This window comes from Lepidochelys kempii, chromosome 1, assembly GCF_965140285.1.
Source record: "Lepidochelys kempii isolate rLepKem1 chromosome 1, rLepKem1.hap1, whole genome shotgun sequence".
Classification (NCBI taxonomy): Eukaryota; Metazoa; Chordata; order Testudines; family Cheloniidae; genus Lepidochelys; species Lepidochelys kempii.
The window spans coordinates 218,840,516-218,868,436 of record NC_136380.1 but is presented as its reverse complement, the minus strand read 5'-3'; the positions used below and the strand labels follow the sequence as shown (position 1 = coordinate 218,868,436).

At 47.5% G+C, this 27,921-nt stretch overlaps 1 protein-coding gene across 2 annotated transcripts; it reads left to right on the top strand.

Annotated features, from left to right (window-relative positions):
* LOC140899097 (TRPM8 channel-associated factor 2) lies at nt 1–27,682 on the top strand. Of its 2 annotated transcripts, none has more exons than XM_073313957.2 (8): nt 1–35; nt 10,371–11,004; nt 14,460–15,451; nt 16,406–16,500; nt 17,458–17,671; nt 18,695–18,934; nt 22,312–22,649; nt 24,550–27,682. In XM_073313957.2, the coding sequence occupies exons 2-8, from the start codon at nt 10,388–10,390 to the stop codon at nt 24,802–24,804; spliced, it is 2,751 nt and encodes a 916-aa protein (XP_073170058.2). In that variant the 5' UTR covers nt 1–35; nt 10,371–10,387; the 3' UTR covers nt 24,805–27,682. The 2 variants fall into 2 exon arrangements, with proteins under 2 accessions (XP_073170058.2, XP_073170048.2); XM_073313947.2 differs by lacking the exon at nt 1–35 and adding an exon at nt 5,454–5,562.
* The last annotated feature ends 239 nt before the right edge of the window (nt 27,683–27,921 follow it).

The window sequence follows — 27,921 nt, the reverse complement described above, 5'->3', positions numbered from 1 at the left end:
AAGTGCAGGGTAAAGATGGCTGGTAGAGAAGAGAGGTGAGCAACAGGCAGAGGGGCTGGGGGAGGCTGATGGGATAGGGACAGAGTGGGAGAGACTGTGCCTGGTTTCCCCTCACCCCTACTAACCTCCAGGCTCCCATTGCCTCCAACAGCCCTCTCCAGCTTCCCTGACTCCTCTCACCCCCACTGACCCTCCAGTCTGCTCCCCCCCAACGATCCGTCTTCCACAGCACCCCAACCCTATCAGCACCTGACTGCTTCCTCCTCCCTGCCTGGTCCCCCGGCTCCTATCATGGACCCAGTTCCCCATATTCCCTCCCACATCCTCTTTCTGCTGAGATATGCAGTAAAAGGGTCCCTTCACCTGTAATCATGGCCTGGGGGTAAAGTTACCACTTGGCCAGTATTTGACTGGCCTGGCCAGGTTTTTTTATGGATTTGCCAGAAAAATAATTTAAGCTGCCAGGTTTTTTTTTATTTTTACATGTGTCTAATGGTTTGCATTATCAACACAATACACTGGGATATCTAATGTTAAAAGTTTCTGTGTTCAGCTAAAGGTGCTGCAGTGTTCCCACTTCCACAGTTTAAGAAAGAAAATGATGTTATCAATCTTACCTATATGTATTCTCTCTCTAGATACTCTCTCTAGATCTCTCTAGTGGCTGTTGAAGTGGAGGGTTTCAGAGTTGCCATGTGGTTGGGGGTTGGAATTGCAGCTGGCTTGCCTTGGGGGGCAGAGGGGTGCTGGGTTTTTTGCATTTCAAAGGTGGTAACCCTATTTGGGGGACCCCCGAAGGGGAAATCAGTGACTTTTTCTCATTGTTGAGAAATGTTCCACATGGAGCTGCACAGAATTTAGCATGTATGCATGGGCCCAGCCTGTTCTCCATAGGTCACAGCTGGAGAACCACTGATGGAAACAGCTATACCATTTTCCCTGTTTTAAAATGATTTTTTGCATTAGAACTGGCAAATTCTGCTCTCAGTTACATTTATGTAAATGTAAAATAACTCCATGAGAGTTAATGGAATTACTCAAGATCTAAACAGGTGATGACTGAGGGCAGGTCTACGCTTGAAAAGCTGCAGCGGGGCCACTGTAGCACTTTCGTGAAGGTGCACCAGTGCCAATGGCAGAGTTCCATGGAGAGTCCCATGACAGATGCGGAGTCTGATTAATTGGGTGCATTTGCTAGCCTGGCAGGTGATGGGGGTAAGACCTATCACAGGGACCTAAAGAGATTAGAAACATGGTCGTAAACTAACTAAATAAGAATCAACTTGGAAAAATGCAAACTAATGCGTCTGAAAAAAATATCTGAAACAGATACGTAATGGGAAGTAGGGGTGAGAGGGAGCAACAATCTAGACACAACTTTGCAAGGTGATATAATAGTAAAAAAGGCCAGTTTTGGGCAGCATAAACAACGACATGGAGCAGAGAGTTCCTCTCTATACAGGTTTCAGAGTAGCAGCCGTGTTAGTCTGTATTCGCAAAAAGAAAAGGAGGACTTGTGGCACCTTAGAGACTAACCAATTTATTTGAGCATAAGCTTTCGTGAGCTACAGATGAAGTGAGCTGTAGCTCACGAAAGCTCATGCTCAAATAAATGTGTTAGTCTCTAAGGTGCCACAAGTCCTCCCTCTCTATACAGCTGTTCAAGCACACCTGAAATACTGCCTCCAGCTTTGAGCAACACATTATAGCTGAAGGGAGTTCAGAAAAGAGAAAAAATATCAGGGATCGGAGGGACTGATTTATGAGAAAAGGCTAAGGCCTTGGTTCAGCAAGGTGCTTAAGCTCCTGACTAATTTTAAACACCTTTCTAAATCAGGGCTTAGAAGAGCTAAATATACATAGCTGGGCTAACGCAACAAGGTGGCATGTGATAACTATATGTCAAATCTCATTTTGTTATTTTCTTCTTGTTCTTCTCTCTAGCTCCCTTAATGTTTTTTCTCTTTCTGCAGTGCCATGCACAGCTATTCCCTATTTTGTATTATCTACCAGTTTAGCTGACCTGTTGTTTACTCCCCTTTCCAGATCATTAATGTACATTTTAAGTAAGACTAGATTCTACACTGATCTCTGTGGTTCTCTACTAGGTACTGGTTATCATTACTTTTATTTATGGTCTTTTAGCCTGTTTTCCAACCATAGGATAATATTTTTGTCTAATTTCAGAATAGCAGCCGTGTTAGTCTGTATCCGCAAAAAGAACAGGAGGACTTGTGGCACCTTAGAGACTAACCAATTTATTAGAGCATAAGCTTTCATGGGCTACAGCTCACTTCATCGGATGCATAGAATGGAACATATAGTAAGAATATATATATATACATATGGCAACTTCCACCTTCTGTGTATGTGTATATATATCTTCTTACTATATGTTCCATTCTATACATCTGATGAAGTGAGCCGTAGCTCATGAAAGCTTATGCTCTAATAAATTTGTTAGTCTCTAAGGTGCCACAAGTACTCCTGTTCTTTTTGTCTAAGGCATTTTAATGAAGTTTTCAATTAAGTTTTCATGAAATCCAATATACTTTTTTTTTTTCAAAAAATCTAAATACAGGGACTCTGCTGCATTTATTTCATCCACTAATTTTGAAATTCTACTTTTTAAAAAGCAATTAAGATTGCCTGGGAAGATTTATTCTGTACAAACTTAATTTTCTTACACCTTAACATTCTGTTTGCAACTGGATATACCCATATGGATGAACATTACTGTCACCAAAAAGGTAAAAGCAGGTAGCAGCAGAGGGGAAGGAGAGGCAATGAGTGGCTGCCAGCTATAGGGTCCCCGGCGTGGGGCCCAGAGTAGTGGGTGGGCCTGCCCGCCACCCCTTTTGCCCCACTGGCCGCCAGAGGAAGTGGCCAGCCAAAGGACTGCAGTTTGCCCCTGAGCGAGGGGTGGACTAGGGGCTGCAGTTCACCACTGCAGTGAAAGGCCAGTTGAAGGACTGTTGGTTCCCCTGGAAGTGGGGGAGACAGTGTAGTTGGGGCACAGATGGAGGGCTGTGCCCTGAAGAGGATGCTGTCTGGGAGCAAAGCAGGTCCCCACAGACAGCGGAGATGGTGGAGAAGCAATGACTGAGAGTGAGACATCACACTGCTGATGGACAGAGCTAAATCCCCGCCCCCCCCCGCCCCAGCAATCAGCAGGAGGTGCATGGTGGTGAGCACAACCCATTACAGGGTATTATCCCACATTAGCTGCTGTAACTACAAGTGTGACTGCAGCAAAGAGTCCTGTGGCATCTTATAGACTAACAGACATATTGGAGCATAAGCTTTTGTGGGTGAATACCCACTTCATCGGATGCAAGTGTGACTGTTACTGGGGATAAAGATTCTCCGATCCCTGTTTCAGTCCAGGGTTTCAGTGCATGAACCCCATGGCCCAAGAGTCCCAGGAGCTGCCGAGTCAGTGTTTTGCTTTGTTTCTTTCCTAGCTCTGCCAGAGCTGCCTCATCCCCGCTCGGGGCCCAGAGTTTCCTCACTGCCTGGGAAACTAGCCAGATTTGTCTTACTATCTGCGATCATTAATGATTTATTAGGATTATTAGAGTAGTTGTAAATGACATTTTACTTTTGAATTAAGGAGACATTACCAGTAGAAATAAGAGCATTATTCTCATTATTCTGAGAATTACCCTCATTATTTTTATTGCTCACCATTAGCAATTATACTTTTTAGCAACAATTTAATATTAGTAAAGTATTTACTATTCATTCTGATCTTTCCCATCACTTTAATTTTGTTTGTTATTCTAGACTAGTTATTATCTTTACTGATTTCTTTGATTTATTATAATTTATTAGTACACTTATTGTTAGTGACCATGTATTAGAATGACTATTATGTGGTTGGGACAAGTGAACAGATGAAAGGGGAGGCAATGGGCTACTGTCAGATTATTTTTAATCCTCTTTCTGTCTTTCCTGAAGATTGGAGCTGCTGTGTCACTGGTTCTGATACTCTATCTTGTCGCCATCTACACCAGGACAGAGGAACAGCCCTATGGGAAGGGCTGACACTAAATACCATCTGTCTGTGTGTCTGGGCTGAGAGGAGAGTGAGTGCTCATCTGTGGTACAGTGAACCCTTGGCATGGAATGGCTGCTTACATACAGGGCCTCTTATAAGTGACAGCAGAGCTTATAAACTCTTAGGTGCAGCTGTTCATCTGACGGAGTTTACAAACCTACCTAGGCCCAATCCTAGGTTTTATTTCCAGCCCTTGGGGAGTGTGATCTCGTAGTTAGAGCCGGGTGTGTGTGTGGGGGAAGTAGGAGTCAGGATTCCTTGATTCTGTTCCAATCACAGTGATGGCGAGATAGATAGTGTTTGGAGCAATATAACATTTGGAGCAAGTGTATCAGGACTATTGGATTCTGCTGCCACTGGGATAGAGCAGGGACTGCTGGGTTCTGTGGGGAGTGCTGTGGGGAACAATTATCTAGTGGTTAGAACAGGGGTCTGGTAGTCAGGACTCTTTTGTTCCATTCCTGCAGCCAGTGGGAGTTCTAGTATTTATAGCAGAGGAGGCCAGGAGCTCAGACTCCTGGGTTCCTTCTATTCCACCATCCTCCCTCCACGCAAATACACAGCATCCCTCTGCTGCTTTTTCCCCACCACACACACTCCTGGCTGCTGAAGTTTCCCTCCTAAGCCCTCAGATGTATTTAGTGTTTCCGCTTTGCACTATGTATTCTCTCTTCTGTCTCTGCACAGAGAGCTCATCTGTTTCTAGTTCTTCTGCCTGCACTGGATCAAAAGCATAAGGCTCATTCATTCCTGTTTTCCTGATTGCATCTCTAAATTGAAATTCTATCTCCGCACCATGCCACTGTGAGTATCCAAACAGATAAGTTCTGTCCTACAAGTTACTGGGCTCTGTACAGGAGCTACTGGGTAATTCTGTGGCCTGTATTCTGCAGGAAGTCAGACCTTAAAATCTATGAATCTGCACAACGCAGACCCACTCTTGGACTCCTCTGTCCAATGAATCAGCAGTTTACAGCCACAGGGCTGTTCCTTTTAACCAGCAAGAAAAGGAAACCAACTTGTTTGCACAAAAACAAGCTCTTTAAACCTCTTTCTGCTCCCTTTTTTGAGTATGCACTTTTACTGCTTGGTTTTAACATGATGCTCACTGCATGAGGAGACATTAGCAATCCTGAAACAGCACAGTGAATAGAGATAAGATTTGAAGTAGCAGTGTCTTACTAGAGGAGTGAGAAGTAAGCAAAACAGTTTGAGAAAAACCTCCTCTGTTTTAAGTGACATGCTTGTGGGGTGGGATTTGCCCACTGACAGCCTACCCTCATGGAATTCTGACACCAGCTGGAGAGGCTGGGAATTCCCTCCCCTGACTCCTCCCTTCTGGCTCCGTCATTCTCTGTCTCTTCCGTTCCCCTCATTTCCTCCTAAAGAGGACTCTAATTGGGACGAATCTGAAGTCCAAAACATTAATCTGACTATTGGATTGCAGGAAGCAGAGACTTCTGTATGTGAGTGAGTGATTCCCCCTGCTGGGACCCGAGTAGGTGAGAAGGAACTGAGATTTTTTTTCTACCTCCATGTAAAGGGCCAGGGGAGAAAAGGGCTGTGGAAAGCTTTATTAGTGGATTAGTCTCCTAAAGGGGAGAGGTTGTTTTAAAACTGGCCTGCCCAAAGCACTGGGTAATACTCTAGGACACAGTCTTACACTGGCTGAGGAGGGGTAAGATGGGATGCGCTTGGTGTGATTTAATAGTGAACCAGATCTTTCACATTTCTGTGATTGTGGTTTTCACAATCCCTGGGGTGACTCCTAAGGTCAGGCTGACAGACAAATGTTTTTCACCTATCAGGGACTTTCTTCTTACCCAAGAGCAGAACTGACCTGGATGAGATTGTGCATCATTAAAAGAATCCCCTGTTCTTAGTGTGGTTGCCCCAGGAAGGTGATGATACTGCTGTCACCCTGGCCCTTCCTCACTCCATGAACTCCCCAGCTCGTGTCATATGATTATTAATTATTATTTGTATTATTGGAGAACCTAGGAGTTCTAGTCAAGGACCACAACCCCTTTGTGCTAGGTGATGTATAGACCTCCGTTGTAACCTGGAAACTCTTTGGGGTAGGGACAGAGGCTTTCTTTGTCTTCTGTGAGACACTCAGCACATCTTTGGAAGCTATACAATAATTAATAATTGTAATACAGCTGGTAAAAGGTGCCAGGTTAGTTGAGAGCCCATGGGGATTGCAGCCCTGTATTCATTTTAAATGAAGGGGTGGGGGGAAGGCAAATGTGATATTAAAACTGTATTTTTACATATATGAAAGTCAAGAAATCTAAGTTATGATCGGTGGGCTAATGGAGCTATAATTAAAACAGTTCCCAACTTGTCCACACTGCAGTGACATGCAGTGTTTTGGGCAAGAGTCTGAGTGTGCAGATCCCTTGGCAGGGGCAGGGGCTTCGTGTCAGTTTGTATACTTTAAAACAGGAGGAAGTGCAGACTAAGGATTTAGGGCCAGATTTAGGGCCAGTCTTACCCCAACATGAGGAATACCTTACTCCATGAATAATCGCATAGGGTACTTCTCAGTTTGAATAAGGATACATAATCTGACCATTTAGTCTTTAGAGTAAATGACAGGGAGCCTGATTCTCCTCTCACTTACACCAGTGTAAATCTGTCCATGAAGTTACACCAGTGTAAAACGGGTATGATGGAGTAGACAATCAGGCCCAGAGAATAATGACTACTTGGTTGCCTTCCAGTCCCTAGTTCTGATACTGGCTCATTGTGTGACCTTGGGCCAGTCACTTAACTGGAGTCATGCAAAACTTGCTGGTTTCAGTTCACAGCTTGTGTCAAACTTTTCTCATAGCGTGTGGTTTCAAACTCTGGAGTCTACCTTTTAGTTTAGGGCCCATTGAAGCCCAGAGTGGCAAAGGTGGAGCTCAGAATGAAACCAGCAAGCATGGTTAAACTTTCTGGATTGGGCACGGTTTCCCTAGGATTAATCAGTACTGCTCACAATTACTAAAATCACTTTAAAAAGGTTTTGAACAGTAACAAAATCTCCAGTATGGTTGGGCAAGATGGAGGACGTTCCTTGCATGTCCAAGGACAAGCAATGGGTTAATAGGTCCTTGATTGTTGGCTAGGACACCATTTCTGAGCCCCTTGGAGCAGGTGATAAATGAATCCGGAGGGAAGATCCTGTTCCTCCAACCAAAACTGGTGCTAGCAGATGAGTGACTTGCTTTCAGGGCAGCCAAATATTATCTGACCGTTTAGTGGCTGATTGTGAAAGCCAGCTAGGTGCAGCTTCAGTGCTTGCTTGGGACATCACAGAGTGGGGAGGGCAGCCCTGCCCCAAAGCCTGCTGGTTTCTTCCTCTCGCAGGCATTCCTTCACCCTGCACTGAGTCAGCACTGGGGGCTCCTGAGTGGCAGGAGCTGATTGGCACCGACTCAAACACCCCACCCCTAAGCTTTGCTGTTTGGACAGTCTGGTAAGAAGGAGCACTGGCTTAGCAATGGAGGTTATTTCGATTAAGATTTCAGCCAGTCTTTTCAAAGCTGGGTGCCTAAATATAGGCACTTAAATAAGGGTCCCGATATGCAAAGGTGCAGACCACAGCCACAACTTCTATCGACTTCAGGAGCATGTATGGGTGACCAGCACCTCCTGAAAATCAGGGGACTTTTATTTAGGTGCCTAACTTTGGAACTTTGTGTTTGAACATTTTACCTGAATTCTCTACTGCCTGATAAAGGAGAAAAATTTGTTAAATTGCATGTAGGTAATACACAGCATGTCTCCTGGGGATTAATTCTTTAACTGCAGATCAGGCTATCTCTTGATCTCTTTATCTATCTTCAGGGTTTATACTGCCACCTAGCCCTGTAATATCTGAGCATCTTTCATGTAAAATCAAGAGCAAAAGCAGTCTCTAGTGCAGTCTCTAATGGCTCTTCTCTATACCACAATGAAAGTCTGAATGGGAAATTTTTATTGCTGCTTGGGTTTATCATTTTTTGCTTTACCTCTTCCCCGATGTGTAGTGGGATTAGTTAGGTCTGTAGTTTTTTTTCCTTGTCTAAATATTTTGCTCTGGTGAGAACTGATTCTATTCTTGTCATGTCTTTCTGTTTAAATGACAAACACAAAGCTTAAAAAAACCCCAAACAGACAAAAAAAATCCCCTCACCCGCCCTCTGAGTAAGGTGATATGTCCACAAAGTGCTGGAGAAGCGGAAAGGGAGAAGGCAAAGAGACAATGGAGAGCCTGAGGGTTGTCTACACCGCATTTTGGAGCCTGCGGAAGCAAGTGTCCCAGCCTGGGCTGAGAGATTCAGGCTAGCAGGGCTCATGCAAGTGCTCTAGAATTAGCTGTGTAGACAGCGCTTTGAAATCATGACTTAGGCACTGAAGTCCATCCCCATCCCTAGGCTTCAGAGCCTGAGCCGCAACTTCAAAGCACTATCTACACCAGAGGCGGTGTTACGAATTACACCTGGTAGGACACGCACACCAATGCTGCGAATTACACCTGATAGGACACGCACACCAATGCTGCGAATTACACCTGATAGGACACGCACAGTTTGAATCTAGGCTGAGGCACAGAAACAAAGTCCACAACTGCAGAGTTCCCAAAAGACACTAAGTTTATTACGCTCAAGCGTGGTGCCCCCCTGCTAGCCAGGGCGGGACCCTGAATACAGATTATACAAAGATTATATACTTTTTAGCAAAGCATGTTGCCCTTGTGCATCGGAAACTTTAGCCAATAAACAAACCCTTGTCTTATCTACCACCTATCCCTGCTTGGTGCATTCCTCGTGCTATACCAGTATGTTAATTACACAGCATGGTCCTAAAGCCATGCATCAGTAACTTTTATTATCAGAATGGGAGGCCTCACATCAAGGCCAAAAGACAGGAAGTTAAAGACTGACAAAAACCAGATACTGGGAGTCAAGGCAGGCTGGAGACAAAGAGGAGGATTTTCATAGGGATTCAGTATCTAAGGATCACTCCTCTTGGTGTAGGACGTGCTGGCATTTAAACAATGGTGGGCCCCAAACCAAAATGGAATCACATGTGCTAACTTTTCCTTAACAGTGGGCAGACTATGGCCCGCAGGCCATGTCCAGCCTGCGGGACCATCCTGCCTGGCCCTTGAGCTCCCAGCTGGGGAGGCTAGCCTCTGGCCCCTCCCCCGCTGTTTCCCCTCCCCTGCATCCTCAGCTCGCTGCGCTGCCCATGCTCTGGCCTGCTGCTCCTGCTCTGAGCAGCATGGTAAGGGGGTGGGGAGCGGGGGGGTTGGATAAGGGTCAGGGGGTCCCCGGGGGCCTGTCAGGGGGCAGGGGGGTGGATAGGGTTCGGGGCAGTCGGGACAGGGAGCGGGGGCGGGGGTTGGATAGGGGGTGGGGTCCCGGGGGGGTGGTTAGCGGTGGGGGGTCCTGGGAGGGGGTGGTCAAGGGACAAGGAGCAGCGGGGGTTGGATGGGTCAGAGGTTCTGGGGTGATGGTGGTCAGGGGACGGGGAACAGGGAGGGTTGGATAGGCGTGGGAGTCCCAGGGGGCAGGGGGGTGGATAGGGGACAGGGAATGGGGGTGTGTGGATGGGGGTGGGGTCCTGGGGGGGCAGTTAGGGGTGGGGAGTCCCGTGAGGGGGCGGTCAGGGGACAAGGAACAGGGGTGGGGTTGGATGTGTTGCGGGTTCTGAGGGGGGCAGTCAGGGGGCGGGAAGTGGGAGGGGGTGGATAGGGGGCGGGGGCCAGGCTGTTTGGGGAGGCACAGCCATCCCTACCTGGCCCTCCATACAATTTCGCAACCCTGATGTGGCCCTCGGGCCAAAATGTTTGGCCACCCCTGGTCTACACAGCTATTTTTATTTGCTGCAGGCTCCAAAATGCTGTGTACACGTACCCTGGGCTTGTCTACACTTGAAACACTACAGCGGCACAGCTGCTCTGCTGTAGCACTTCAGCATAGATATCACCTGTGCCGATGGGAGAGGTTCTCCTGTCGCTGTAGCTAATCCACCTCCCTGAGAGATGGTAGCTAGGTTCACAGAAGAATTCTTCCCAATCTAGTGCTGTCTACATGGGGCCCTAAGTCAGCTTCACTATGCCAGTCAGGGATGTGGATTTTTCATACCCCTGAGCAACATAGCAGGGTTGATCTAATTTTCTGCTGTAAGCCAGCCCCCAGTGTTTGCAGGGCTGACACCCTCTTTTGTAAACAAAGCCCATTTGCTGGGGGCTCCTTGTGGGACAATTAACGTGGTCATTGACAGTCAATTTTCAGCCGAGCCACACCCTAATAATCCTTTTCTTTCCTGTCAGATAAAAGGAAACTGAAGATGAAGCCCGCTGCCACCTATGAGCTGCTGGTGGATGGAGTTGGGCAGTGGGATTTTACTGGAGATTTTGTTCCTTGTGAGCTGTTGCTCACAGGAGATACTGCATTCCCGGTGTTGGTAAGCCCTGAGAAGCAGGTTCTGATCGCTGTTTCTCACTATGGGAAGGGCCGGATGGTGGTCGTTTCTCACGAAGAAATCCTGAAGAATCCCAACTTTTCCCGGTTCCTTAGGAACGCTGTGGACTGGCTCCGACCCTCCCCAGAGGTGCAGGTTGGAGTCCAAAGGAGCCTGGATCCCCTCTCTCAGCTGCTCCTAAGGTCCAGCACTAAAGTGCAGCCTGGCGTGGCGCTCAGTGCCTCTCTCAGGGTGTACTGTACAGATGCCTATGACGATGCTCGGGCAGAGGAGCTGGTCCAGTTTGTAAAGGGAGGTGGGGGCCTGCTCATCGGAGGTCAGGCCTGGTACTGGGCTAGTCAACACGGTGTGGAGAAGGTGCTGTTCGAATTCCCTGGGAACCGAGTGACTAGTGTGGCCGGTGTGTACTTCACTGGCAATACAGTGCAGCCAGGGATCTTCAAAGTCTCGGGAAAGATCCCAAAGATCCCCTTGATCGTCCCGTGAGTAACTTTCCCATTATTGGCTTTGCCCCAATAAAGTACAGCTGAGAGAGATTTACATAAATTCCCGGGAAAGGGGAGAAACACCCCATTTTCAGATATCCGACGGAGGGGGGGGTTTCAGATCATTATCCCAGCAGGGAATGGGGGGGGGTCCTTTAGTTAATCAAACCCTAAATTAAAAAGAGGTGTCCTGGCTAGTCATTTGGCACTGGCTTAAGCTATGGAATCCGAAATGTCTGCTTCCCACCCAAGAGAGAATATCAGCAGGGCCATGAGGGTGTGAGCGGGTCATGTCTGTGGGCACTGAGCACTGACTGCCTGGTAGGCTCCAGGGAGCCTATTGCACACAGGATGTGGAGAGCAGTAATAGCCAGTCTTGGACCTTGCTCTTTTCTCAGCTGTGTACTCCAGGGTTGTGTGACATTGCAGGCACCTCAGGCAGAACAGAGAGTGGGGCCCGTAGGGTGTCCAGATAGCAAGTATGTAAAATGGGACATGGGTTGGGGGTAATAGGCACCTATATAAGACAAAGCCCCAAATGTCAGGATTGTCCCTATAAAATGGGGACATCTGGTTACCCTAGGGCTGAGCCATTCATCATGCCCTAAGCTGTTTGAGGAGGAACACAGTGCATCCCTCAGCTTCGGGATGCCCCTGCTGCTGCCACAGCTCTCTTGCCAACAACAGGCAACTAGCTGTTCCCCTGCCCAGCTCTCAGGGGCAGCTTGTCCCCCTGGATCCCACCTGAGCCAGGCCTTCTCAGCCCTCAGGACATTTCTTCCTTTCTTCAGTCCCCTAGGGATTATGGAGCTCTCTACTGGCTGAGTACTGAACTGAGTAACCCAGCGTCCTTCACTGGTTAGCCTCTTTCCCTGCTGCTCAGCCAAGGTGAGGGGAGGGTACTGAGTAGCAAGCCAGCAGGTTCATTGAAATACTGTATTATTTAAAAAAGAGTTGCAAGAATTAATGGATTTAATCTGCAGCAAGGGGATTTCAGTTAGATAGTAGGAAACAACTTTCCAACTCTAAGGATAGTTAAGCTCTGGAATAGGCTTCCAAGGGAGGTTGTGGAATCCCCATCACTGGAAGTTTTTAAGAACAGGCTGGACAAACGCCTGTCAGGGATGGTCTAGGTCAGTGACACTCAGACTGCAGCTGGCGAGCCTCAAGTGGCTCTTTAATGTGTCTCCTGAGGTTCTTTGCAGCACATGATATTACAACTCTGTGATTTAATTATTAACTAGTCTAAGTTATTAACCAGTCAGGATGCTTTTACAATGTTTTCAACCAATTAAGTTATAAACTTGTATGAAGTTATTAACGTCTTTGCTTGAGAATAATATTCATATACAAATATTTCCCCATCATACTGTTTACATATGAATAGTCCTATAATAAGTGATACAATGAATTCACGCTACTGTGGCTGTTTTGGGTAATGTTGATCACTAATTTGGCTCCTGAACCACTGAGGTCTAAGTATCACTGGTCTAGATGGTCCTGCCTTTAGATGACCCCTGGAGGTCCCTTCCAGCCCTTCATTTCTATGCTTCTATATTTAAAAAAGTCTAATTAATGAATGTGCTTTAGAAAACACACCGAGTATTCCTTATGTTACTTGGATAACGCACCATGCTTTCAGAGTCTCAATCGCCTCTCACTGAAGTCAGCGGGAAGTCTCCTATTGGCTCTGGCAGGAGTTGGATGGAGCCTTTATGTGTTGTGATGATACATGAAATGCAGCCGTCTTGTGGGTGGAGCCCGGCAGACTGCATCAGGCCAAGAACAATCGGTGTAAAACTTTGGGCTCACACCAGAAACCAGACAAGCTCGCAGCTGGCCCCAGAATCCAGGCCATGCCCAGCCATCTTCTTCCTGCCCCCACTCCCAAGCTGTGCCTGGCCCAGTTCAGAATCTGGGCTTCTGACTTGCACAAAGTGCAATGGGGTCTTTAATGACCACAACTGTTGCTTTGCTTTCACTATGTGGCCACTTCATTTCATGTAGTTAAATCCACAGCTGTTGTAAGAAAATTTTCCCCACAGATTTTTGTCGCCCCAGTCCCTTCCCCTTCCCTAGCACTGTTAATGAAACTCCATTTCTCTCTTCCAGCTGCATGGCTGGTTTTGTTGCTCTTTAGATGCTGGGTTTGTTTTCCTACAAAGGTAAAGAGAATCTTTGCTGTAGGATGCAGAAAGGTACTCAGGACACAACTACAAATTAATGTAATTAAGTTACTTATTACAAGTTGCTGATTGATTGTCATGTTCTCACCTGCAGGGCACTGGAGGTGAGATTTTCCTCTCAGGAAAGTTATATGGAGATGATTGTGCTTTGGGAATTTTTACTTAGGGGGGAATTCACCCTATTTTGAGAGTTTAAGTGGGGCTTAAAAGGTGCATTCACCTTGTTCTGGCCCTCGGCATAGGAATAAATTTCACCCATAGCAAATAAAACTGAGCTTTAAGGCCACCAACATGCCACAGGGATTGGTGTCCTGTGTGGCAAAGAAGCTGGGAGAAGAAATCAAATGAGGAGCCCAGGGTTTTTAATTCCTGCCCTATGGACACATGGGTGTTATTTATTCTCACACTCTATCAAGTGGTTGGTTTTTTCGTTTGGGTGGAAAATCCAGACGTTCCAAATAGCAGCAGATTCATCACAAGTGACAAAGGGAAAATGAAGTTTGGTAAAATGATACAGCAAAGGGGGAAATAAAACGAAAGCACTCGACACGGCTTTAACAGCAAGAGCCATGCAGGGGCAGCAGAGGGTAAAATGAGAAGTATGAGTGAAGCGAAATAGGAGCATTGGGAAGCAGAGGTTAATGGATAGGAAAAGGGTGGCTACGCTTTACAGAGATCAGAGACTTGTTTCAGATTGAGTCACTGAGATTCTATATATACACACACAGACAGAGGCAGTCCTCTCTTCTGAGCAGTAGCAGTGGGATAGTTAAGGAAAAGGCACTGGCAAATCTTTCAGGCTTGACTAGAGAATGCATTTCTGAGGTGGCTTAGGCATGCTAGGCCTCATGGTTTTGCCAATGCCAGGGGTTCAAAAATCATGAATCAGGCCAGTGGAGATTGGCTTAGAAATCAGAGTTAAAACAACCCAAAACACAGACTAAAGGTTGGGTTCTTTTTCTTTGGTCTCCTGGGTTCGGAGCCTCTAGATCACAGCTGGGACACATTTTCAAGCTCAACTCTGCAGGCTACAAATGGACTCTTTAAAAATGAAGGCTGAGACTGCAGCAACTGGGGAGTTCAGAAAAACTCCACCTGGCACCAGAATCCCTATAACATTGTGAGGGGCAGCACCATAGAGCGTGGGCAGGGGAGGAGATGGGCTAGGGGTGGCCTGTTGGGTGCCCCTAGCATCCCTCATGATTCTGTGATTGTATAAAGGATGTCGGGATTGGGCCTAAACAGGGGTGCCTCTTGATTTTGCAGGCACGGGGCTAATCTCAGCCAGGATGTAGAGCTTCTCCTCAATGGTGTGTCGGAACTGGATATAGTGACGGGTGGGGTGCCCTCCCCCCTGCTGGTGCATGGGGTGCTGGCCTTCCCACTCGGCCTGGACAGCTCCCACTGCTGCTTCCTTGCTGCAGCGCGCTATGGCCGGGGCCGGGTGGTGGTGGCATCTCATGAGGGCCAGCTGTGTGCCCCGAAGCTGGTAGGGTTCCTGCTCAATGCTGTACGCTGGCTGGATGCTGGGAGGCAGGGGCTGGTTGGGGTTGCTGCCCACCTGAAGGGGCTGTGTTCCTTGCTGGCCCAGGAGGGCCGGAAGTATCGGGTATCATCGCTGGCGAGCGACATGAGCGTCTACTGCTGCCCTTCTCACAGCGACCAAGAGGCGGAGAAGATCCAGGCCTTTGTGGCGGAGGGGGGAGGGCTGCTGATTGGGGGGCAGGCCTGGTACTGGGCCTCCCAGAATCAAGGCCAAGCTGCCGTTGCCGGATACCCTGGCAACAAAATCCTCAACCGCTTTGGGATCAGCATCCTGGGCATGAACCTCAAAGCAGATACATACCCAGCGCTGCTCCCGGGGGAGCTTCTCCATCACTACCACTTCCGTCAGGCACTCTCCCTCTTCCAGAGGCACGTGGAAAAGAAGGAGGCACTCGGAGCCCCCCTGGCAGACTGGCTGCATAGGCTAGGGCAGGACTGTTCTGCCTTCCTGAGGATCCCAGCTGAAGACTGTCCGGCGTTCTCCTCACTCCACCGCATCCTGCTCAAAGTGCTGCGCAGAGGCGGGATCCCGCAGGTCAGCAAGAAGAACCCAATCAAGAGCAACTCCAAGGAGGCAGCCCTGCTGTGCCTGGCAACACAGCTGTCCCAGACCATGATGGACTGTGGTGTCCTGGTTCAGAAACCCACCGATGGGGTCTGCCTGCTCCCATCCAGCTGCCCTATCACCCTGGAAATCGATGGCACTAATACAGGTGAGAGGAGCAGTCTTTCCACCTGCCCCGTGTAGAATTACATGGAAAACGTGTCACACACACACACTCCTGTTGAGATTGCACTGTCACACCAAAACTCATACTTCCCCATGTGCCAATAACACATATAACACAGGCTGTTTCCGCCAATCAGATGGGTTGGTGTCAAGCTTGTACATTTGCTTGTGATTATGGGGCACTGTGTGTGTGCGCTGGGAGTGGTTCCATGTTAGAAGTGACAGTGTTGTGGAGTTGCAGTCTGTGAGTGTATGATGTAAGGGGTGTGAGTGGTGGCTTAGTTGGTGATAGACTTTTTTTGGGCTGGATGTGGAGTCTTTATTCACACTGTTGCACACTTACTCACACAGGTAGTCCAATGACCTTCAGTCGAGGAGGGGCTCGACAACCTGGCACTAAGTAATTGTGCTGAAATACACTTGATCAACCTTAACTCCAAGTTAAGGGAGGGTTTCTGCGTGGGCAGTATAAAGAGCTCTGAACTCAGCTGCTTATCACAGCTTTACAGTCTCTGCTGGGCAGCTGATGTTTGCGACTCCCTAGGGTGGCTGTCTAGAAACAAGTCTTACTATAGTGAAATGTCAGGGTACTCATGCTTTAGTTAGGGCTAGGGGGAAAAAGCCCCTTATGCTAAAATTTCTCACGCTTTCAGTCAAGCAGCACATTGTCAGCAAGTCTGGTAACACACAGGCCAATTCTGAGAGTTCTGAGCAAGAAAAACATCAGATTATTTCTTCACACTCTGGCAACTCAAAACTGCATTACTTTAAGCATGGAAATGGGCAGGGGCCAGGAGTGCTGAGTAAGGCCTCAGTCCTCAAGGTATTTAGGTGCCTAACTCCCATTATTTTCACTGGGAATTAGGTGCCTGCATGCCTTTGAAGACCTGAGCCTAAGTGCTGTGTATTCAGACCTATCTTCTGTGGTTCCCTACAGGTGGAACAGCATGGATGAGTACAGGACTTTACCTACCTGATGGGAACACAGCAGTGTTAACGTTTCCTTGCATGGCGACCAGTGCTGGTCTGCAGGTAATTTCTGTTAACCCGGCTGGCTTTTATACATGGATACATTTGTGAGGTACCCATATCAGCGAGATGAGTTGAAACTGTTCTCAAGGATCAGTCTGTATTATGCCTAGGCCTGCTCCTTTCTCATTCCTTATCCTCTGCTGTCACCTTGTGGCTGTTTCCTGCCATTAAGTTTTTAAAAATTCCTCACAATTTCCTCTGCCCTCTCTTGACTGTTCTTTGCCTCCCCATTTTGCTTTGTTGGTTGGATTATTTCACAGCTCTCACTGCTCCCCAAGGTGATGTGCTCGCCAAGCTATCTCTGCTTCATTGTAGTAGTGGAGGGAAGCAAGCGAAGGTGGGGAGGGGACCAGGCAGCCACTGACACTGCAGCAGGACCTTGTGCAATAATAAGCTGCAGACACCCCTGTGTTATCTTACAGGACTCAGATGCTGGTGCAATGAGCCCTGGAGACTGGATTTCTCCCTAACTAGGGATGCCAGAGACAACAGCTGAGTCCGCATCTCACCCACATGTATTTTCTCCAGTTTGCTTCCTCTTTGCTCTCAAGGGACACCTCTAAGGGTACGGGGGAGTTCAGCCACTGTGGCCCTGTCAATCCATGGCCCCTGTGCTGAGACTGCTAATGAGGGAGGCATTCCAGCCCAGGTCCTCAAAGGTGCCAAACTCCCAGTGAAATCAGTCAAGCCACCTAAATACCTTTGAGGATCTTAATGCTAGGGCTGTAGATGGCTTTGTGAGGGGTACAGCTTCCCTGTTATGAGCTACACTGAGCTTTATGAACTCTTGTTTCACATGCAGCAGTCAGACAGCAATTGCGACAGGGCTGGATTGCAATCAGTGCCCCGCAGCTGTGTGTGCTCTACTGCAGACAGGCCCTAAGGCAGAGGGGGTGGGGTTGCAATCTGGAGCTTGGAGCGCTTGACCCTGCTCTTCCCCGCCCTTATGTTCCCCAGGTGCAGATCGGGTGTCACTCTGATGACCTCACCGCTGCAAAGGAGCTGAAACGGGCCCCCATGGTGATACGCAAGTGCCAGGTCAGCTGCCAGAGGCAGTCAGTCTCCTGCCTTTGGGGCGGCCTCATTTACATCCTTGTGCCAAGGGGAAGCCAGCTGGGCAAAGTGCCCATCACTGTCGAAGGGACAGTCAAGGTTCCCTACTTCAGACTGGGTAGGTGTTCATCCCTTGGGGCCTTTCCCCTCTCAATGTGGTGCGTGTGGGCATCCAAACCAAAATGTGCAGCATTAAATATAACCAGAGTCCAAATGGTTAAAATCAGAATTGGCAGAAAAATGACAAACTGGGACTGTTTTCTTTCTTTGTTGTTTTTTAAACCATCTTTTTTGCTGAAAACTGTCAACTTTTTATTGCCCTTTTGAAAGATTTCCACCAGCCCTTTTCTCAATCTTCCCCTTTTCCTCTGCTGCCCGTGTGTGGCCATTTCCTGTCACTACGATAGAAATTGACAACCGCCCCTTTGATGTGCTTGCTGCATTTCCCATCAGTCTTCTCTTTATTGGTTTATGAAATTTCTTTTTCCTTCATCAGTCCAAACAAAACCAGTGTGTTGCTATTTGATGCCTGCTGATCTCATTCGGTGGAGGAGAAGTCACTTAGAGAAATGTGGACAGCAACTCAGGTGTCCCCTGTGAACCATCCTGTATTGATTTGGTTTTGCTTTGTTTTTTTGGGGGGAGGAATGAAGTGGATTTGGGGCCCACTTTTCACAAGCCATGGACTTGATTTTCCCATAACGTACTTAAATAGCATGACTAAGTTTGGATGTATGGGGGGGACTCATCTCGTATCTTTACATAATAACTAGACAGGAGGCTCAGCAGTGAAATGAGGAAGGATCTAGTGCTTAAGGCAATGGGCTGAGAAATTGGCGAATTGAGTACTGTCCTTGGCTCTGCCATAGCCTTACTGTGTGGCCATGGGCAAGTCACTTAATCTCTGTGCCTCAGTTCCCCAGGTGGACACTACTGGGGACAGTGAGAGTTCCTAGGAATGCTGTGAAGATTAACTTATTAATGCCCATCCAGCACGTAAAAAATATGAAGTGCTCTATAAATGCCAAGTACTATTATTCCTGAGAGGAATTCATGATGAAGTCACATATTTTCAGCCAACACTCAGAGAGTGTAACTGAGAGACTGGGGTACATTTAATGTGTTTTCCATGTTGCTACAGGAGAGACCTGTAAATGCCAGTGGCTGGCCAGCATCCGGCACTACCCTGCTCCCTGGGCCGAACTAGCTACTGAGAACATTATCCTGACTGTGCCTGCTGACAGCATCCGCCATATAGAGAACCCAGAGCCTCTTCTGACCCTCTGGGACCAGATCATGCTGGCTATAGCTGAGTTGGCAGCGGCACCAGCGAAGTTCCCAAGGCCAGAGAGGATTGTAACAGACGTCCAGATCTCAGCTGGTGGGTGTATGGCCGCATGGTCCTAGCAGGGTTTCCAAAAGAAGGGCTTTAGGCAGCAACTTCAATTCATTCAAGGCTTTTTTGTTAAACTGAAACTTCAGACAAATGCAATGAGTCAAATAAACATGCAACCCACATAGAGCTGAATGTTTTTAGTCCCTCATGGTGCTTCTCTGTGTCCTTAAGGGTGTCCATAGAATCATAGAAGATTAGGGTTGGAAGAGACCTCAGGAGGTCATCTAGTCCCACCCCCTGCTCAAAGCAGGACCAACCCCAACTAAATCATCCCAGCCAGGGCTTTGTCAAGCTGGGCCTTAAAAACCTCTAAGGATGGAGATTCCACCACCTCCCTAGGTAACCCATTCCAGTGCTTCACCACCCTCCTAGTGAAAAAGTTTTTCCTAATATCCAACCTAAACCTTCCCCACTGTAACTTGAGACCATTGTTCCTTGTTCTGTCATCTGCCACCACTGAGAACAGCCGAGTTCCATCCTCTTTGGAACCCCCCTTCAGGCAGTTGAAGGCTGCTATCAAATCCCCCCTCACTCTTCTCTTCTGCAGACTAAATAAGCCCAGTTCCCTCAGCCTCTCCTCATAAATCATGTACCCCAGCCCTCTAATCATTTTCATTGCCCTCTGCTGGACTCTTTCCAATTTGTCCACATCCTTTCTGTAGTGGGGGCCCCAAAACTGGATACAGTACTCCAGGTGTGGCCTCACCAGTGCTGAATAGAGGGGAATAATCACTTCCCTCCATCTGCTGGCAATGCTCCTACTAATGCAGCCCAATATGCCTTTAGTCTTCTTGGCAACAAGGGCACACTGCCGATGCCTGTCCAGCTTCTTGTCCACTGTAATCCCCAGGTCCTTTTCTGCAGAACTGCTGCTTAGCCAGTCGGTCCCCAGCCTGTAGCGGTGCATGGGATTCTTCCGTTTTCAGTGCAGGACTCTGCACTTGTCCTTGTTGAACCTCATCAGATTTCTTTTAGCCCAATCCTCCAATTTGTTTAGGTCACTCTGAATCCCATCCCTACCCTCCAGCGTATCTACCACTCCCCCCAGTTTAGTGTCATCCACGAACTTGCTGAGGGTGCAATCCATCCCATCGTACAGATAATTAATTAAGATGTTGAACAAAACTGGCCCTAGGACCGACCCCTGGGGCTCTCCGCTTGATACTGGCTGCCAACTAGACATAGAGCCATTGATCACTACCTGTTCAGCCCGACGATCTAGCCAGCTTTCTATCCACCTTATAGTCCATTCATCCAATTCATACTTCTTTAACTTGCTGGCAAGAATACTCTGGGAGACTGTATCAAAAGCTTTGCTAAAGTCAAGATATATCACATCCACCACTTTCCCCATATCCACAGAGCCAGTTGTCTCATTATAGAAAGCAATTAGGTTGGTCAGGCATGACTTGCCCTTGTTGAATCCATGTTGACTATTCCTGATCACCTTCCTCTCCTCTAAGTGCTTCAAAATGGATTCCTTGAGGACATGCTCCATGATTTTTCCGGGGACTGAGGTGAGGCTGACCGGTCTGTAGTTCCCCAGATTCTCCTTCTTCTCTTTTTTAAAGATGGGCCCTACATTAGCCTTTTTCCAATCATCTGGGACCTCTCCCAATCGTCAGGAGTTTTCATAGATAATGGCCAATGGCTCTGCAATCACATCAGCCAACTCTCTCAGCACCCTTGGCCCCATGGACTTATGCATGTCTGGCTTTTCTAAATAGCCTTAACCTGTTCTTTCACCACTGAGGGCTGCTCACCTCCTCCCAATACTGTGCTGCCCAGTGCAGCAGTCTGGGAGCTGACCTTGTCTTTGAAGACCGAGGCAAAAAAAGCATTGAGTACATCAGCTTTTTCCACATCATCTGTCACTAGGTTGCCTCCCCCATTCAGTAAGGGTCCCACACTTTCTCTGACCTTCTTCTTGTTGCTAACATACCCATAGAAACCCTTCTTGTTACCCTTCACATCCCTTGCTATCTGCAACTCCAGTTGTGCTTTGGCCTTCCTGATTACAACCTCCATCTGTCTCAGCAACAGAATTGTTGATTAAATTTCAGCGATAGGGCTTTATAGTTACACCTATGCAAAGCTACTGAAAATAAGGTTCCGCAGGGTCACTGAGGGAAGAATTTAAACTGTAGAACCTTTATTGCTGGTGACAATGGAAAAGAAGGAACAAACCCAGCTTGACTCTGAGTCCAGGACGAGTTGCAATATTGGCATCTGGAAAAAAACAGAGCACATTTTTACTTCTAAACAGAGCACATCTGATCTAGAGTCACTTAGATTTGAAATATGGAGCCTCAGGAGGCTGTTTTTACTGTTACTTTTCAGAGCAGCACTTTGGGTGAAATTCTTCACCATGCAGAGAGTCAGCACAAGGTCTGTGCTCAAACGCTAAACTCCTGACCCCTGGTTAAGTGACATGGAAATATTTAGTGTGGAAATAAACTTAGTGTTGACTTCTGTTATCTTGGGCGGCTGCCAGTTAGGGTGATCACATTCTGCTGACTTAAAATTCCTCAGGGATTTCTAATGGACTAATGTTTTGCCTCTTTTTCTTGAGCTCTTGCAAAATGTTGTTGGGGGCTGTTGAACAGCTCCTGTGCTCCTCCCGAGAGGAGACACTGTGTGACAGACAAAGTGATTCTTGAAATGCAGATGTAGATAGTGTATGTGGTTTGTGAAGTGCTTCGGGACCCTTCAGGAAAATGCATTTTCCAGGGCACTCAGGAACTGAACGTGGGTCTCCCTACTCTGCCACAGCCTTCCTGTGTGACTTTAGGCAAGTCACTTAGACTGCATCCACCAGGTGTGATTGCAGCTCATGCAGACCTACCCAAGCTGTCGTTCATCTACCTAGCTCAGGTACTGGAGCAGTGTAGCTGCGGCAGCACAGACATTAGCGTGGGTTACCTGTGTGAGTAATAATCCAGGGCGAAGGGCTGGCTTGTGCAGCCCGCACTGAAGCCCAGGGTGGTGCAGCCTCACAGCACCGGTACCTGCACTAGGTAGATCACAGCTAGCTCGGGGGCACTTGCACGAGCTGCAGCGGTATTGCAGTGCAGACATACTCTTAGCCTTCTGTGCCTTGGTTCCCATCTGTACAATGGGGATAACAGCCCAGCCCTGCCTCACAGGGGTATGGTGCGGATAAAAACATTAGCGATGGTGAGGTGCTCAGATAACTAAGGCACTGAGGGCCTTATTCCTCAGCTAGAGGAAAGGCCCTATGGAAACGGGTAGGAATTACTTAGTCATAATTTAGTAAAACAGCATCCATAGTGATCAAATGTGCCCTAAGCGTGTCTGAGAGTTTGGTGTTGGGGTGAGCACTCCCCATGTCTTCCCTCCAGGCTGGATGCACGCTGGCTACCCCATCATGGGCCACCTGGATTCGGTGAAGGAGATGGTGAATGTGGAACACATGCGAGCCACCGGCTTGTGGGGCCCAATCCACGAGCTAGGACACAACCAACAGCGAGCAGGCTGGGAATTCCCCCCTCACACTACTGAGGCCACCTGCAACCTGTGGTCTGTCTATGTGCATGAGAAGGTGCTGGGGATCCCCAGGGACAGAGCCCACCAGGCCCTCCAGCCGCAGTGTCGGAAGCAGAGGGTCACAGGTTATCTGGAGAAAGGGGCTCAGCTGAAGGACTGGAGCGTGTGGACTGCGCTGGAGACGTACTTGCAGGTAACTATGGGAGAGGCGGGGTTGGAGATGGAGTGTTTTCATTGCACTCAGTGATCTCTTTGAGAGATAAACATCCTCAGTCTGGAGTCTTCAGCCCACACAAACATCTGCTCAGGAGCTGGACTTGTCCTAGATCTATAAAGCACCCAGCAGGCATATGGATGGCTCAGTCTGCCATAGTGTTTCTCCAGGCCCGCTCTCTGCTGCAGGACTTTGGCAGATGGCATTGGCTCCTTTGCCTTGGTGACGAAGCCCATCTCCCTTCTGGGCAGGAAAACAGGAGCTGTTGCTCTGCTTCTTTGCACGTTAAACTCAATAGGTGGTTAGTGCCTAAATACCTTGGAGAATCTGGGCCCTAGTTTCTCTGTGGCATCCGTGAAACGGGGATAACACTGCTGCCCTCCCTCACAGGGTGCAGTGAGGAGAAATACAGAGATAACAATTGTGAGGTGCTCAGTTACTAGGGTAGTGGGGGCCAGGTAAGTACTGCAGATGAGAGTGGGGGAGCTGTGGTTCAGCTGCCTTCCCCTTCTCCCCCACCGTCCCTCAAGTGGCCATTGGTTGGACTGAGAGGCAGCAGTGGTGGCAAGCCCTCCCGAGCTGGGCAGTGAAAACAAGCCAGTGTTGTTCCTGCCACCAGTCCACAGAGCCCCTGAGGCTCTTCTTGCCTCTCAGCAGAGGAGAAGAAGCCAGGGCCTATGCATAGCGCTCCCAGTCTGGAAACATAGGAATTGCTGTACTGATCAGAGCTGAGGGCCAACCAGTTGAGTGTCCTGTCTCTGACAGTGGCCTGACCAGATGCTGCAGAGGACGGTGTAAATCCCCCCTCTCTCCCTCCATCATTTAATAGTGTTCGTATAGTACCCTGGAGATGCCTTACATACATATAAGACGCGTCTAGATTGTAAGGTCATTAGGGCCCAAATAGACCTCACACGGGCCAAGGAGAAGAGAAGAGGATATGACACGCTTTCTGTATGATCCCCCACTGTCACCTCTAATTTAACCTAACCTTGATCATTAACCCTAATCCCCAGCCCATGCCCAGCCCCCTTTTGCTTTGAACTAATTCCTCAATTATTTTTATTTTTGAAAATAACCCCCCGAAATCCTGTTCCAGGCCAAAGTATGCCCCACCTACAATCTTCCCTCCCCCATCCTCCATTCCCCCTCCCCCCAGCCTTTATACCACCTTCCTCTCTTGACAGTCCTCTCCTTCCCTCGGTGCAAATTACCCTCCGCCGCATCTATTAGCCGCTGCCAGACTGCAGGAAGGTTCCTGGGGCTGTGACACCAGGCTGCTGCTGCTAGCAACTGCAGCTTGGGTCTCTGAGCTATTATGTAATTTTGTGCCTATGGGAGATGTTTCTTCCTGTCCTTAGGCAAGTTGTCTTATGCCCAGAACCATGAGGGTTTGTCACCTTCATAGGTTTTTCCCCTGTCTAATGTATCTGCAGGTAACATTTTAAAATGACAGGTTTCAGAGTAACAGCTGTGTTAGTCTGTATTCGCAAAAAGAAAAGGAGGACTTGTGGCACCTTAGAGACTAACCAATTTATTTGAGCATGAGCTTTCGTGAGCTACAGCTCACTTCATCGGATGCAAGCTCACGAAAGCTCATGCTCAAATAAATTGGTTAGTCTCTAAGGTGCCACAAGTACTCCTTTTCGTTTTAAAATGAGAATGTCTTCCACGAGGGAACAATGAATGCCTGTGAATTGAGAGGCATAAAGGTTAAATTTAGATCAGTGAAGGGTTCTGTCTCCATATTCATGACATGGTCATTACTATTCCTGATTGCATCTTGAGGCTTTGCCTGAGGTGGGATCAAGCACAGGCTCTCATGTTATACTCGGGGACCAATATCGTGTTTTTAACACTTCTCTTCCTTGCCCCTCAGCTGCAGGAGGGCTTTGGCTGGGAACCCTTCATCCTCCTCTTCTCTGACTACCAGAAAATGCCCAATGTCCCCAAGGACAACCCCTCCAAGATGAACCTGTGGGCAGAGAAGTTCTCTCAGCAGGTGAACAAGAATCTGGCTCCTTTCTTTCTGGCCTGGGGCTGGCCCATCAAGGATGAAGTCTCCTTGAAACTGGCTTCTCTACCAAACTGGGAGGAGAACCCAATGAAGCTACATGAACCTGGGAAGAAATAAAATCTGAGCACTTCGTCTTCAAAACTAATCCAACAGTCACTTACCTTTCCTTTAAGCTGTACCAGAGTTTTCATTGGTCTAGCTGGTATACTTAATGGTGCCTCAGTGCAGGGGGCTGTTCTAGATGATATCTCGAGGTCCCTTCCAGACTGACATTTCTATGATCATGCCAACACACTGATTCTGATTTTATATCCACAACCTCTGTTCTTCACTGGACAGTGGGATATGGACTTACTATTTCCCTATCTTTGCCCTGAATTCCATAGCTTGTTGCTCTCTGCGTGAAATCCCCTCCCTTCCTCCGTGCAGAGGGTCAGCAAAGGCCTATGTGATATCCAAATTTCATGTAAACCTTGAGAACTTACTTAGTGCGTAGGGCTTGTGCTGACCCTCTGCCTAGGGGGGGAATTTCATCCCTAGCCTGTCAGTTTGACCATGTCATCTTCTCTTTGCACCCCTCTTTTGGCTCCTATCACATCAAACAGAAGCCTCTGGTCTTTATTTTCAAGGCCCTTCCTGGCCTACCTCCACCCTACCTATCATCTCTCATTTGCTATCGAAATGTTTACTCCCATCTTTGATTGGCCCATGTTTCCAGCCTCCCTCATCCCCTTGTTAAATTTTCAAACAAGCACCCTTGTGCTTTTTCCCATGCTGCCCCTCATGCTTGGGAGGAACTCTCCATAAACATCCATAGAGCTACCTCCTCCTCCTCCTTCAAAACCCTCCTTAAACCTCTCTTTTGCCATGATACCTACACAAAACTTGCCAATGTAGTAGGCTGTTGTGGTGTGCTGAGATCACACACTATCATACTGACCAATGCTGTTTCACTGTTGCCTTGTACTCTCCCATCGGCTTGTCTGTGCCCATCTGTTGTCTCTTGTCTCATACTTGGGGCAGGTCTATACTACAGTGGGAATCGACGCTCTGTGATTGATCCACAGGCAGTCGATTTAGCGGGTCTAGTAAAGACCCGCCAAATTGACTGTAGACCTCTCTCCAGTTGACCCCTGTACTTTACTCCCGACAAGAAGAGTTAGGTAAGTCGACAGGAGATTTTCTCCCATCAACCACCCCCCCCGCCGCCCATGGTGTAGACCCTGTGGTAACTTAACCTAAGGTACGTCGACTCCAGTTACGTCATTCACATAGCTGGAGTTGCGTAGCGTAGGTTGACTTACCACGGTAGCGTAGACATAGTCCCTGGCCCAAAGAGCTTACACTCTAAGGCTGTCTTTTTTTTTCTTCTGTGTTTGTATAGCTCCTAGCACAATGAGGTTTTGGTCCTTACCTAGAGCTATGGACTAGGGGGCCTACATGCTCTGGTAATATAAATAATGAGCAATAAATAATACACAATAGGGATGAAATGGCCACCCAGTGGCAGCAGAGCGTAAAGGAATGAAAGTGTTGTAATTAGATGACTGAACAGGTGCGTTGTGGAAGTGGCTGTGGCCGTAGTTAGGACATTTAATGAGAGTGAGCTATGGTCTGACCCTATCTGACAGGGAAATGGGATACTAGATGGTCCTGTGGTCCTTTCTGGAGTGCAGGAAATGGGATAACAAGCTAGATGAATCAGTGATTTAATCCTGTGTAGCAGACGGCTGGACTAGAGAGGACAGAGGCCTGATCTGGATAAGGAGGAGGTTAGGCACTGGACAGTGAAAGGGAACAATGCTGTTCTGGTACGCTAGAATCAAGCAGAGCAAGAGCTTGCACACCAGTGTGGATGGAATAATGATTGAATATAGTATTACTTAAATGAAACTCTCCTCTGCTAAAAGAAAAGGAGTACTTGTGGCACCTTAGAGACTAACCAATTTATTTGAGCATGAGCTTTCGTGAGCTACAGCTCACTTCATCGGATGCATGCCGTGGAAACTGCAGCAGACTCTCCTCTGCTAGAGAGTGAATAAATTATTTCCTTGAGGCAATGCAATTTCTTTGCATGGTATTTTGATAAACAAAGAATGCTACTGGATATTAATTTAGGGTCACAGTCAGTTTTTCTCCAGGGCAGAAGTCAGGAGAGATTCTCCTCCTCTTTGTAGTCTCTCTCTGGATGGAAACAGGCGTGGGTGAGAGGGAAGTGGTGTGATTTCCTAATAGGTGCGGCTCTTGTAAAATCTTATCACCAGCAACTTTAAATAAGGCCCTCCGGCATTTACTGTTTACAAGTTACAGCATCACTTTCAATGACCAGCCTTTTAATTAGACCCAAAGAGATTTTTTTCAAGGTTGCCCTCTGAGCCGTTCACTGCTGCGTGTTTGAACCAAGACATTGGTGTTTAGAACAGCAGTAACTCAGGGCCTACCAAAGTCAATGGAAAGATTCCAATAGAGACTTGAATGGGATCCGCAGAGCTGAAACAATTCAGAGGCAGCCAGTCATGAAGCATGGCACCTCTTTCTTATTCCCTTGCACTCTTCTCTCTCCTTGTCACAGTTTCATAGAATTAATTCTCATCCCCTTTCCTTCTGCTTACTGTAGTTAACATCAGCAATTTGTATTTAACTTTTCAGGAGTTTTCCCCTTTTATTTCCTCTTTGTTGTTTTATTAAACTCAGTCTCTCCCCATTCAATCAGATAGTCAGAGTCACTGCTCTCTGTGTATGTGTTACTTCTTTATATTGTTTTTATTGCATTCAAGGTAAACAGAAAGAAGATAGTTATATGGGAACTGGAGAGTATTAAGTGTTAGAGAACACAAGTAAAATAAAATCTGTATTATGGGTCTGGTTTGTTTGTTTTTTTTACTGATTTATCCACAGTGATAAAGGGACATTGTCAGGCATCATTTAGGTTCTAAATCTAGGATTTCTTAATCAAAGGTATATCATTTATTACAGAGAATGTCAACCTTAATTTCGGCCCTCTTGTTCACATTCATTTTGACACTGTCTTTAATTACATTATCACATACAGTTTTTTCCACAGGACTCTGACCTCATTCAGGACAGGACAGATGCACCAATAAATCTGGCTTTTCCTATCTTTGGAGTGCTTGACTTTGCCACCTCAGTAACGTTTTTTTAGCATTTTTGTATGTTTTTATGTACACATCTCCCCTGCACCACACGCACATATGACAACATAATATTGATGGC

Coding starts and splice junctions, on each gene's coding strand:
- LOC140899097 (XM_073313957.2), top strand. CDS start 10,388: ATGAAGCCCGCTGCCACCTATGAGCTGCTGGTGGATGGAGTTGGGCAG. Junction 11,005..14,459: donor AAGATCCCCTTGATCGTCCC/GTGAGTAACTTT, acceptor TTGATTTTGCAG/GCACGGGGCTAATCTCAGCC. Junction 17,672..18,694: donor GGTTCCCTACTTCAGACTGG/GTAGGTGTTCAT, acceptor ATGTTGCTACAG/GAGAGACCTGTAAATGCCAG.